The 11,627-nt window shown below is 42.7% G+C and overlaps 1 protein-coding gene across 1 annotated transcript; it reads right to left on the minus strand.

The window, feature by feature from the left end:
• Positions 1 to 272: 272 nt before the first annotated feature.
• Positions 273 to 8,597, minus strand: LOC6037963 (dihydropyrimidine dehydrogenase [NADP(+)]). The gene is made up of 6 exons (XM_038260116.1): positions 8,461 to 8,597; positions 6,223 to 6,421; positions 2,542 to 3,705; positions 833 to 2,476; positions 617 to 774; positions 273 to 552 (listed from the first exon to the last, which is right to left on the minus strand). The coding sequence occupies exons 2-6, from the start codon at positions 6,268 to 6,270 to the stop codon at positions 465 to 467; spliced, it is 3,102 nt and encodes a 1,033-aa protein (XP_038116044.1). The 5' UTR covers positions 6,271 to 6,421; positions 8,461 to 8,597; the 3' UTR covers positions 273 to 464.
• Between the last annotated feature and the right edge of the window lie 3,030 nt (positions 8,598 to 11,627).

An 11,627-nucleotide genomic window follows, 5' to 3' on the forward strand; every position in this document is an offset into this window, starting at 1 on the left:
TACGTATACGAAAAAGATTGAGGTTAAATTTTGTACCCGCCAGCAAAACAAATGGCGTGCTAGTGTGCGTGAGATCGGGCTTAGATAACTCTATGACGTTTCGCGTACGCACACTAGCGCACCACTTTTTTTCGTGTACGTATACATAATTATTCTTCAATTTAAAAAAAATGCCACCATCGATAATAAATTCCGATGGGCAACATTGATTCAACTGAAAACCGAAAAAAGGTTGTATCTAGTTCAATCAGTAGGGAACGGTAAGAATGCAATATGTGTTCACATTTATTCTGTAAAATATATTTCATTTCATAAAGTTTCAATTATATAATCATTCAACGTTTTATTTCGGAATGTCGACGAATTGCTGTTTATTTGAAAAAAAAAAGATTTTTACAACGTTACCAGCAAAATCAGCAAGTTTTCAATTTAAAATCCTCTGCTACGAAGCAAAAGCGTCAGAATCACTGCGACGGCGAAAGCGCGTGAACGGCTGTGGCCAGCTTCACGTTTCCTCGCTTGATCACGTGCGGAATCTTTTTGGGAACCATGCTGAAATTAAAATTTGAATTCATGATTAAAACCTGCATACAATCATTTTACGGGGAGGTCATACTTGATACAATCGATGATCGGGCAAACCGACAGGCACAGATTGCACCCGGTGCAGTCGTCGTTCACATGCGGCAAATGGGTTACCGGGTCAAACTCGATCGCTTGATAACCCGAGTCAGCACACGTCATGTAGCATTTGCCACAGTTGATGCAAAGGTCCTGAAAGGAATTTGAGGTTAATGTAGGGAACGATAGCTCGAATGTTAAGGAAACTTACATCGTCGATCAGCGCGACCACTTGCTTTTTGTTGTCGAGGTTTTTGTACGATCCGATCTTGGGCAGAGCTGCTCCCAGGACGTCCTTGATTTTAGGTGGCGTTTTGATTGAAGAGGTGACTTCGACGTCGGTTTTCTCTTCGGCACTTGGATCCCAAAGGGGTCCTTTCTCAAGACGCAACTTGTGCAACTTTTCCTCACGCTTCTTCTTGTAATCTCCAAAGTTTAACAGAGGTTTGCCATCGTCATCTCGAATTGGTGCTACGGGTTTGCCCTTCTGTAGCTTTTGGGTTGGCGGAGACTGCCCGTCCCAGGGGAGGCTTTCCGAGGGTGGGTTTGCCTTCAAGAACAGTAGCGTCTTGAGTCCGATGATGTAGTCTTCGATGACGGTGAAGTCTTGGTTCTGGACCGAGGAGCAAATCTGCAGAATCGGAGCGCCACACTGGATGAACTGTAGGGCAACATCGGCAGAGTCGATGCCTCCGATACCGCAAATCGGGAATCCCGGCAGCTTGTTACCGATCAGCGAAACGGCGCGCAAAGCTTGCGGACGGGTAGCGTTTCCGGAGACTCCTCCGTAGGTGGTGCGCTTGTCGATACCCACTGCTGGCCAGGGGCTAGCGTCTGCCTTGAGCGACATCAAGCCCTGCACGGTATTGATAGCAGAGACTCCGTCGGCATTGCCTCGTTGAGCTGCCTGGGCAATCGAAACAATGTCGGTAATGTTGGGCGTCAGCTTCACGAAGAATGGGATCTTGACGGCAGCCCGAACCCACAACGAGATGTTGTACACCAGCTTAGGATCTTGACCGCAAGCCAGACCCATTCCAGATTCACCCATTCCATGCGGGCAAGACAGGTTCAACTCAAGCATGTCGGCTCCAGCTGCCTCCGCGCGCTTCGCCAGCTCGGTCCAATCGTCTTCGTTGTACGTGCACATAATACTTGCGATCACCACCTTGCCCGGGAAGTCCCGTTTCAGCTCCGTAATACCGGTCAACCAGTAGTTGCAACATTTCTCCGAAATCAGCTCAATATTGAGGAAGGCACCCTGCTGGGGACCGTAATTGTGTCCGGAGGTAACTCCTCGCACGATACGCGGACTCACGTTCGTTACCATGTCCTTGTCCAGCGCGAACGTCTTCGTAACGGCAAATCCCCAACCCTGCTCGAAAGCACGCCGAATCATGGCGGTAGCCGTCGTCGGCGGAGCGGATGCCAGCCCGAACGGGTTCTCGAACCGCACCCCGCAAACCTCAACCGACAGGTCGACGTTGTCGATTTCGGTGTAGAACAGCGGGAGCTGGGGCACCGCATCGAACGACAAGCCTTGCAGGTAGCAGTGCATGTACCAAGCGGCCGTCTTGCCGTCGTTAACCGATTCGACCGTGGTTTCGGCTGCGCCAGCCAAATCTCCACCGCAGAACACAGTTGGCAGTTGAGTTTGCTGGGTCTTGGAATCCACCTGCGGCAGATTCCAGCGATTCAGTGGAACGGGGCTCAGAGCTTTGATAACATCTTCATCGCTCAGCCCAGACCCGAAAGCGGAAATGACGTAGTTTGCCTTGAGTCGCGTGGTTTGGTCATCCTCAACCCAGTTGCCGGTATCGTCTTGCTCGGTACGGATGAACTCAACGGCAGATATCTAGAACGTACAGAATAAAGGTCAGTCGTCGGTTATGCAGGCCCTCTCCCAACTAACAAATCTACCTTGCCATCCTTCACGATGACCTGCTTCGGCGACATGAACGGGATAAACTCGCAGCGCTCTTCGCGGGCCAGCTCGACCTCCTCGGGAACGGCACGGATGTTGTTGTTGCCCTTGCGGAACACCACAAAGACGCGGCGTGCTCCGCAGCGTAGCGCAGAGGTTGCACAATCGAAGGCGGTGTCTCCAGCTCCGAGCACGATCACGTTTCCGCTCAGCGTGGGAAGTCTGGAGGCGGCCGCTTTGCACAGGCACAGTCCGGGCTTGCTGCCGTCCGATACCATCGGCAGGAAGTCCTTCGAGGTGTAGAATCCTTGGTCTTGCGTTAGGCCAACGAACACCTTATCGATCTTGGGCTGCGGCAGACCGATGCCAAGGAAGACGGCGTCGTTGCCGGCATCCAGCAGACCCTGGACGGTGATGTCCTTGGTGGACAGTGCACGACCCGTTTCGAACTTGACGCCCAAATCTTTGACGAGTTGTATTTCGAAGTTGACCACGTCGTACGGCAAGCGGTACTGCGGGATCTCCGCCGAGCTCAGCCCTCCCAGGTAGTCACGCTTCTCGTAGATCGTAATGTCCTTGTATCCCAATCGTCCCAGGAACGTGGCACAAGACAGCGAAGCTGGACCACCTCCGAGCAGCGAAATCTTCTTGTTCGGGAACTTCAGCGGAGCCACGTTGGGCGGCACGATCTGGTGCAGTCCCATGCGCTTGAACGTCTCGGTAGCGAACTGCTGCAGACCTCCGATGTTGATGGCACCTTCCTCCGCAGCCTGCAGGTTGCATCCGCCGACGCAAAGATCACTCGTCGGACACACCATACCGCAGGTCAACCCCAGCGGATTGTCCGAGAAGATGGCCTTGGCCGCGCCGTAGTAGTTCTTGTTGGAAATGCTCGTGATGAAGCTCTTGATGTCCAGCTGCGTCGGGCAGGACTTCTGGCAGGGGGCGTCCGCGCACTTGAGACAGCGTGTCGCTTCCCGCAGGGCGGCCCGCTCCGACAGCGTCGTATGCTTGATGTCCGAGAAGTCATTCGTGAGCGGGGTGCAGCTGGTGCAGGAGCGGTCGGTGTTGCGCTTCCAGTGCTTCTTGACCGACTTGGTCACGACGGTCGGCACCAGCGAGCCGTGGGTCTTGACGCGCGGGTTGAGCGCTAGGAGGCTCTGGAAAAGGGGTGGAGAGCGGGTTTGTTACGGTAATAGCTTATCAGGTATCACTTGAAACACATGCAATTGGGACAGCAGTTTTAACAGTTAGCACATGAACTCTAGAACAGACTCAGACCATTGTACATCCATTTATTTAATTGATTGTGTTATTCAGACTGTGTGAGATGACGGTGCAACGCAAGCTTATCAGTTGCAATGAACTCTGAAGAATTCAAGGTATGAATTGATTGTTTGATGTGTGAGGGTTATACACGGAAAAGGAAAAGAAAAGCCGAAGTTTTAAGTTACATCATTACGCACTCCAGCAGAGGCCGTAATTATTGGTGCGCGAAAGCAGCATTCAAACAATTTCGGTCAAAAAAAGTAAGGTCCATAAACTGATAACGGGTGTTATCAACGGGTGTGTTTTCATGTAAACAGCTGAGGTTGACAGCGTACAAAGAAGCGCAAAGATTGTAAAGTTTTGTTGATTTCGCTAAATTTTTGGTTCCATTTTGGGACAGGCAGCGCGAAGATACGCAAAGGTCAACAGCAATTCAACACGAGTTGATTGTTTTCTTGCACTGGTAGCGTGGCGTGATTATTTTAATGATTGACGACATGTCGGAAATTTTAGGTCACAGAAAAACAGTAATTCCCCACGAAAACAGCATGATTCGAAAAAAAGTCCTCCGATCAGGCTCAACATTTTTCTGGGGGTTTCTCGCTCGAAATAATTAGACCCGTATTTTTTGTTAGGGTGACCAACGCCGTGTTAGGGTGGTCCGAAAATTGCCATTTTCGTCGATTTTTGCAAAAACCAAATTTTTCCAAAAATCATAACTCCGCGCCATTTCAACCGATTTTAGAGCTCTGTCTTAAACACAAACGAAAGGGTATTAGACAGGCTTTTAAGAAAAAATAGTTAAAAGTTTCAAATATCATTTGAAACATTTGAAAAAGTCAAATGAAAACTTAAAATGCTCATTTGATGGATTCGAGACCAAATAGCCTACGTCTGAAAATCTTTTTATGAAATTTCTCGGAAAATTTTACATTACATATCAAAAATTGGTGAAGATATCTTTTCAATATTCCGAGATACGACTTTTTGAAAATAAAAACTAGGTTCTTCGACGCGCCGCGCGCAAAAACGGAGAAAATGGCGAAAACAGCAAAAAACGACTTTTTTCACTAAAACTGCGATAACTTTAAAATTTCAGCGATAACCTATACATGTTATGGTACCAAAAGTAGCGTATTTTAATTACGAAAATTATGGTACGGTAATAGGCTGAAATTTTCAAGTTATCGCAGTTTTAGTGAAAAAAGTAGATTTTTTGCCGTTTCCTTCATTTTCCCTTTTTTTTACGCGCGGTGCGTCGAAAAACCCAGCTTTTATTTTCAAAAAATCGTATCTCGGAATATTGAAAACATAACTTCAAATTTTTTTGCAAGACAGTAAAAATTGGTTGAAATGATGCGGAGTTATGATTTTTTGAAAAATGTGTCTTTGGCAAAAATCGATGAAAATGGTAATTTTTCGGACCATTTTTCGGCGTAGGTTACCCTAATGGCCAAACAAAAAATACGGGTCTAATTATTTCGGCCGGGGGACCCCCAGAAACATTTTGAGCCCGATCGGAGAACTTTTTTTCGAATCATGCTGTTTTCGTGGGGAATTGCTGAATAATTATATTTTTAATTTTAAATAAAGCAAAGAGTAAAGAGTAAAGAGTAAAGAGTAAAGAGTAAAGAGTAAAGAGTAAAGAGTAAAGAGTAAAGAGTAAAGAGTAAAGTAAAGAGTAAAGAGTAAGAGTAAAGAGTAAAGTAAAGAGTAAAGAAAGTAAAGAGTAAAGAGTAAAGAGTAAAGAGTAAAGAGTAAAGAGTAAAGAGTAAAGTGAAGTAAAGAGTAAAGAGTAAAGAGTAAAATGAGTAAAGAGTAAAGGTAAAAGTAGTAAAGTAAAAGTAAAGTAAAGTAAAGTAAAAGTAAAGAGTAAAGAGTAAAGTAAAGTAAAAGTAAAGGTAAAGTAAAGAGTAAAGAGTAAAAGTAAAGTAAAGAGTAAAAGTAAAGAGTAAAGAGTAAAGAGTAAAGAGTAAAGTAAAAAGTAAAGAGTAAAGTAAAGAGTAAAGGTAAAGAGTAAAGAGAAATTAAGGTAAAGAGTAAAGAGTAAAGAGTAAAGAGTAAAGAGTAAAGAGTAAAGTAAAGTAAAGAGTAAAGAGTAAAGAGTAAAGTAAAGTAAAGAGTAAAGAGTAAAGTAAAGTAAAGAGTAAAGTAAAGAGTAAAGAGTAAAGAGTAAAGAGTAAAGAGTAAAGTAAAGAGTAAAGAAAGTAAAGAGTAAGAGTAAAGAGTAAAGAGTAAAGTAAAGAGTAAAGAGTAAAGAGTAAAGAGTAAAGAGTAAAGAGTAAAGTAAAAGTAAAGAGTAAAGAGTAAAGAGTAAAGAGTAAAGTAAAGTAAAGAGTAAAGAGTAAAGATTAAAGAGTAAAAGTAAAGTAAAGTAAAGAGAAAGATTAGAGTATCTCAATAATTACCTCAATATCCGGCAGATCCTTGCTGGTCAAAACACTAGCACAACTCATGCTGAAATGTTTTGTCTATTCAAATGGGATGTTTACAAAATATTCGCTCGAACTGTGCGCCTCTTACTGTTCGTCCATAAAATGTGCGGCGTGGGTGTTGTCCGCGACCGCAATCAAAATATCGCCTGATAAATTGAAAAATGATATGCACCTGTAAATAAAACAAGAACAAAATAAATATCACCACCAGGGGGAGAGCGGGAGGTTCATTCACTTGGCAACAGCCCCCAGCGACCGAGGGAGGCATCGTTTTGATAAGAAGCTCGCGATTCGTTCGTAATGCTAATTTTTATGTCACTCCATCGTTTTTTTTGCGCATTTTCAGGTGTTTCCACCAGAAAGATGTTCATAAAGTTCGATAACACGAGCGAACAAAAAATAATAAAAAAAATCTGTTCGAAGGGGAGGACCAATTTGGCAGTTAGACGACAAAGATTGAAGTCATTGAATTTGAGCGTTATATATTTCACCTTGGGAAACCAGTTCGATGGAGAGACCGGCATCGCGACGGTGTGGCGAATGCTTAGGTTGTCAGAGATAAGTAGAGAAGCTCAAAAGTGAGTGTGTTTAAAATTATCACAGTTTGAAACATTCAGATAAGGACTGAATGAAGAAACAGTTTTGAAGAATCAATCAGAACCCTCTACCGTTTAGTCCCCAATGAGGACTTAGAATTTGCAGATAATCAGCATCTCTAATGTTTCACTTCGACGGTAACATTTCAAAAGGCATCATGTACATTTTGACACTTTCTGGGTTATTGCATATTCTGAAAGTACTCCTAATAAGCTACCTCTCCACCAAAAATGAGCAAAAGTTACTTCAGTGAAGTCTGTTTAATCATGATTTTAAATAAAGTAACATAAACAAAATCTCTGCCATCAGCAGTCCCTGTTTATATAGCCCTGTCAACCTGTCAAACAAAAGGCTACATAAACCTCGTGACGAAAAAAAAGCAACATGAAAAAAGCGCCATGTACATTCGGCGAAGAAAAACGAATCATAACAAGCGCCCCCTCAGTGACAGCAGGGTGATATCGACGTTGGTGATTTCAAAAGAAGTTATGTTTGTTTTCTAAAATAAAATTACGAAATAATGTTTTATTGAATTTGGATTGGAATTTGGATGATCAAGTATCAATAAACGCAAGGTTTTTCATCGTTTGTTATCGTAAGAACATCTTATTTTGCTTTTATATTAAAATGGGAATTGAAAATAGATGCTCAACATTCAAATGCGTTTTTCTCAAAACGCACGGTTTGTACATGATGCTTTTTGAAATGTTGGCATCGACTTGTCTGTGCTTTGCCTTCTAAACTCGTACGACCCAGCGTCCGACACACATGTGGCGCCGGAGTCGTGCCTCCAATTTTCAACGTTTCATCGTCGTCATCGTCAAAACACAGCACAGCCACACATCACAACCACTGCTGGTGGGCGTGTGTATTAGTTCGTACAAGGAAGCTTTTTCAAAACTTGAAAAAAAAGGCGCAGCTAAGGTATCCAAAACACGAACAGAACGTACGATTCATTCTTTTTCGGCGGGTGGGGTTGAGCAAAATCGAATTTCATTATTGAACGTCAACGTGATGAGTTGGATGGGAACACGTTTCATTCTTAAGGGGTGGGTAAGCTCTTGTATCACACCAGAGATTACTCCAATTTAAACTTTTTTCCAAATCTTGTTTTGGATAGAAACACACAGACTCTTCCTTACGCGTGGGCGCATTACGGGGTACGCACGTGCGTAATTGATTTATTCAAATCTCTTGTGGCGGGCCGTTGCGTAACTTCCAGAACAGATAAATCTACAGTGCTTGCGTGTGCTGTCGTCGCAAATAAATCAAAAGTAATTTATCCTTCCACCGTCTGGTTTCAGCCGCATCCCCTCGACGACAATTTCGAGAGATTTGCGTTCCATCAAGTTGAGTTATTCCAGGCCTTGTTTTTTTTCTTCTCTTTTGCGTTTTAATGAGATTGTCACCGAATAGGAGCAGAACAGCAGAACACGATGTTCTGCGTTGAGGAATTATGTCCTGGAGATTAACCGCGACTAATCACAGTAATTTAGCGGAGGCGCAATTAGCTAGCAAACACAGAACTAACAACAAAACACACTTCAAAGGCACTCTCTTCAAACAGACAACGATCACAGCAGAGTCGCAGCGTGGAGCTGCGGCTGTACAAACCTTCCGAGTAAGTGAACGGTCACCGATAGACTGAAGTTGGCGTGTCCAATCTCCAGGTCCACCACTTTGCCCAGCAGCAGCATCTAATAGCTTAGCGTCAAAGCTGCTTAGTCGGTTTGTGTGTGGTACAGTATTGTATTGGTAGCGCAATCATATCTCTGGAGCGTCGACACATCGAAGACGTGAACTTGGACTATAGTGCTCCTACACAGCTGTACACAGAATGGCATTGCGCTGTTATCAGAGTCCTAGGGGAGGTCGTGGTTGCGTAATCGTTTGACTATTCACCATGTTTATTTTTATGTTTTTTTTATTGTCTTTTGCATGAAAATGTTGCCACTTATTTCTTATTTCTAAAAAACAATAATAAATAAATTCGCTACCGAAGCCGCTCTACAAGCCTGTATATAATGAATCACTTATTAATCCATATTGCTTTGTCATTTTTTGACGATCTGAAATTAATACTTTTTGTATAAGATTTGAATTTTGGGGACTGCCCTTTCAAAAGGACAGTGAATGATTTAAAATTCTGCCCTCGAATAAAGTTTTATCAGATAATTTTGGTTTCTTCAGATAAGTTTCACGTTATGAAAATGACTGCCTAAAATATAAAGTAAAAAGTAAATCTTTCCCAGTTCCTGAGGGAACACCCTTGAAGAGTATCGGGGCCGGCATTTACAAAGCGGATTCAGTGGCAGTTTCATTCTCAACTTTAACTGTTAAAATGTTAACATTAGTGTTAACATGATCATTGTGACGATACACTACCTTCCATCTACTAACAATCAGATTCACAGTCAAGGAAAACGATCAACCAGTATGTGTGGGTCCGAGTCGAGCCGGGATTTGAACCCCGATCTACCGCTTACGAGGCGGAAGCGTTACCACTGGGCTACGTGGCTCGGTCTGCCTAAAATATAACCTCTTACAAAAATCTTAGTTGTACGATTCTTCATGAAATTATAATTTATGAATTTTGGTATTTGATGAACCGAGCCGGTTTTGAGTTACAACCATTTTAAGGTTAATTTGAGATGGCTTCGAATAGCCTTAAATAGATTGAGCATGAAAATTAGTTTTTCTAACTTTTACTCATCGAGCCCAATCTGAGTGCATAATTGGCAAAGGGCGCGTGGTCGTAAAAAATATTCGGAGTGAAAAGTGATTTTTTTTTGGTCTGTGCCTTTTGTTTCGCATTTTTGTCGTGAATTGTGATATAGTTTTCGATAAAAACGATCCGAGTTCGTTAGGTTTATCGCGTAACAAAATTATTTTGATTCATCAAGAACGTCGTGTGGTGCGCTAGTCTTTTTGTGTTGAAAAGACCTTCCCATAGCTCCGTAGCTCGGAGGGCTCGACGTCGGTTGTTTGTGTGTTAAGCCCTCTCCATAGCATCGTAGCTCGAGAGGCAACGAAAATCAATACCTTATCTAGCTAACAGAAAGAAGATCGGAAGGCACTTGATGATTGAGTTCGTCGCGTCTATTCCGTAACAAATTCATGAACTAAATGATTATATAATTAAAAATCAGACTACGCTATCATTGCAGCATTGCGTTTAACACCTCATACTATAAATAAATATTATTTGGTTTTATCTTTCCACAGCCGGCTGTCTAAGATTAAACCATTTCATTAAAAATTTAACAACAGTTAACCGGGAAATGTCTCATCCGCAGCAACCGATTGTTTGCCTTGAGAATAAAATATAATACCTTTCAACAAACACTATGATTTTGGGTCGCATCATCATCTTCTATGATGAATCCTGACCAAACACCCTATCCTACTAACCAATTTTCAGGTTCTTGGCGCATGTGGGGTGTAATCACAGAGTAAATCAGCTGCCCTAGTAGCAATCTGCGCTAACTAACATTCCCGTCCCTTAAAATCGAGATCTACAAACTGACATGGCGGGCGCCGTTGGTGGCCAATGACTGTTACCTATTCGCAACTGATCTTGGTCTGGAAATCATGGTGTTTTATCTTTTCAGCGCATTCATACATGCTGTTGATAAGGAAATACCACTTGATAGTCGAAGCCTATGATCAGTAGTGCTGAAAGGATATTACGGTTCTGTTCAGCAACGGAGAAGGACAACCATGGGTGGTCTCTCATGCTCATGATCATGCTTTTACTCATCGAGCCCAATCTTTTCATTTGACTCTTCAGTCTAGACTCGATTATCCAAAGGCCTCGGAAAAAGTTCATTCAAATAATCGAATCACGTTTTTTTATTACTCGTTGTCTCATTTTTGATGGTCGCGCTTAAGTATGACCCATAAACTATTCTAAAATTATTTTGATTTTTCAAATCCATAATTGCGGCAAAAATGGCGGTAATAACACATTAATCATTTTTTTAACACTCAAACGCTTGGGTTGTCATTTGACCCCTATTTTTTTTTTCTTAAAAATCTCATAACTTTTTGGTAGAATTGACCAATTTGGATGCTTCCGGTTGCAAAAGATCCAGAATTTGTCTATACTTTTAACACTTTTAATGGATATATTCCGGATTCTGTTGGGGTACTTCGACCCTCCTATATAACATGTAAATATGTCCTCCTATATATTGCACACTTAGCACCAAATTCTCCCCCTGTGTAAATCATAACTGCACACAAAATATTTGCACACTGAAAATCATACCCCTTCTCCCCCCCGCTCGCCTAGAGTGGTACGTGTCTCGACTGAGCTTTGTTGCTTATTCGACCACTTTAGATCAGTTTCAAACTAGGGTGTGTGTCTTAGATAGTTTTTTCTGCTGTAGTTTGAGGTGTGCACTTTGTTGGAGAGCTTTTCACAACTTGCACGACTGTCTAAAAATCTCTGAAATCCGCAATATAGATTTTAAAAAAACTCTGGATTTGTTCTTTTAATTTTTGAAGGTTTTTTAATTGTTTTAAGCAGAGCTGAAAATGTCAGGGGTCCTGACGCGAAAATCGGCGACGCATACACGATTTTTTCAGATCCATTCACTGAACCGCAAAACCGTGACATAAACAAACCCGACTCAGTCGTGAGTGCCCTAGCTCACTGAGCAGCTGCAATGCGAGGCAGTAGTCGCAGGGATGCCAGATTTGCAGATTTCTCTGCAAATTTGAAGATTTCCGAAATTTGTTGCAGACAACTTTTTTGGTGCAGATTTTTGCAGATATTT

This window comes from Culex quinquefasciatus, chromosome 1 (genome assembly GCF_015732765.1).
Source record: "Culex quinquefasciatus strain JHB chromosome 1, VPISU_Cqui_1.0_pri_paternal, whole genome shotgun sequence".
Lineage (NCBI taxonomy): Eukaryota > Metazoa > Arthropoda > Insecta > Diptera > Culicidae > Culex > Culex quinquefasciatus.

Excerpts from the sequence above, each read along its gene's own strand:
- LOC6037963 (XM_038260116.1), bottom strand. The coding sequence starts at position 6,270 with ATGAGTTGTGCTAGTGTTTTGACCAGCAAGGATCTGCCGGATATTGAG. Across the intron at positions 3,706-6,222 it reads AGGATCTGCCGGATATTGAG|AGCCTCCTAGCGCTCAACCC; the intron begins GTAATTATTGAG and ends CCCCTTTTCCAG. Across the intron at positions 553-616 it reads CCGATCATCGATTGTATCAA|CATGGTTCCCAAAAAGATTC; the intron begins GTATGACCTCCC and ends TTTTAATTTCAG.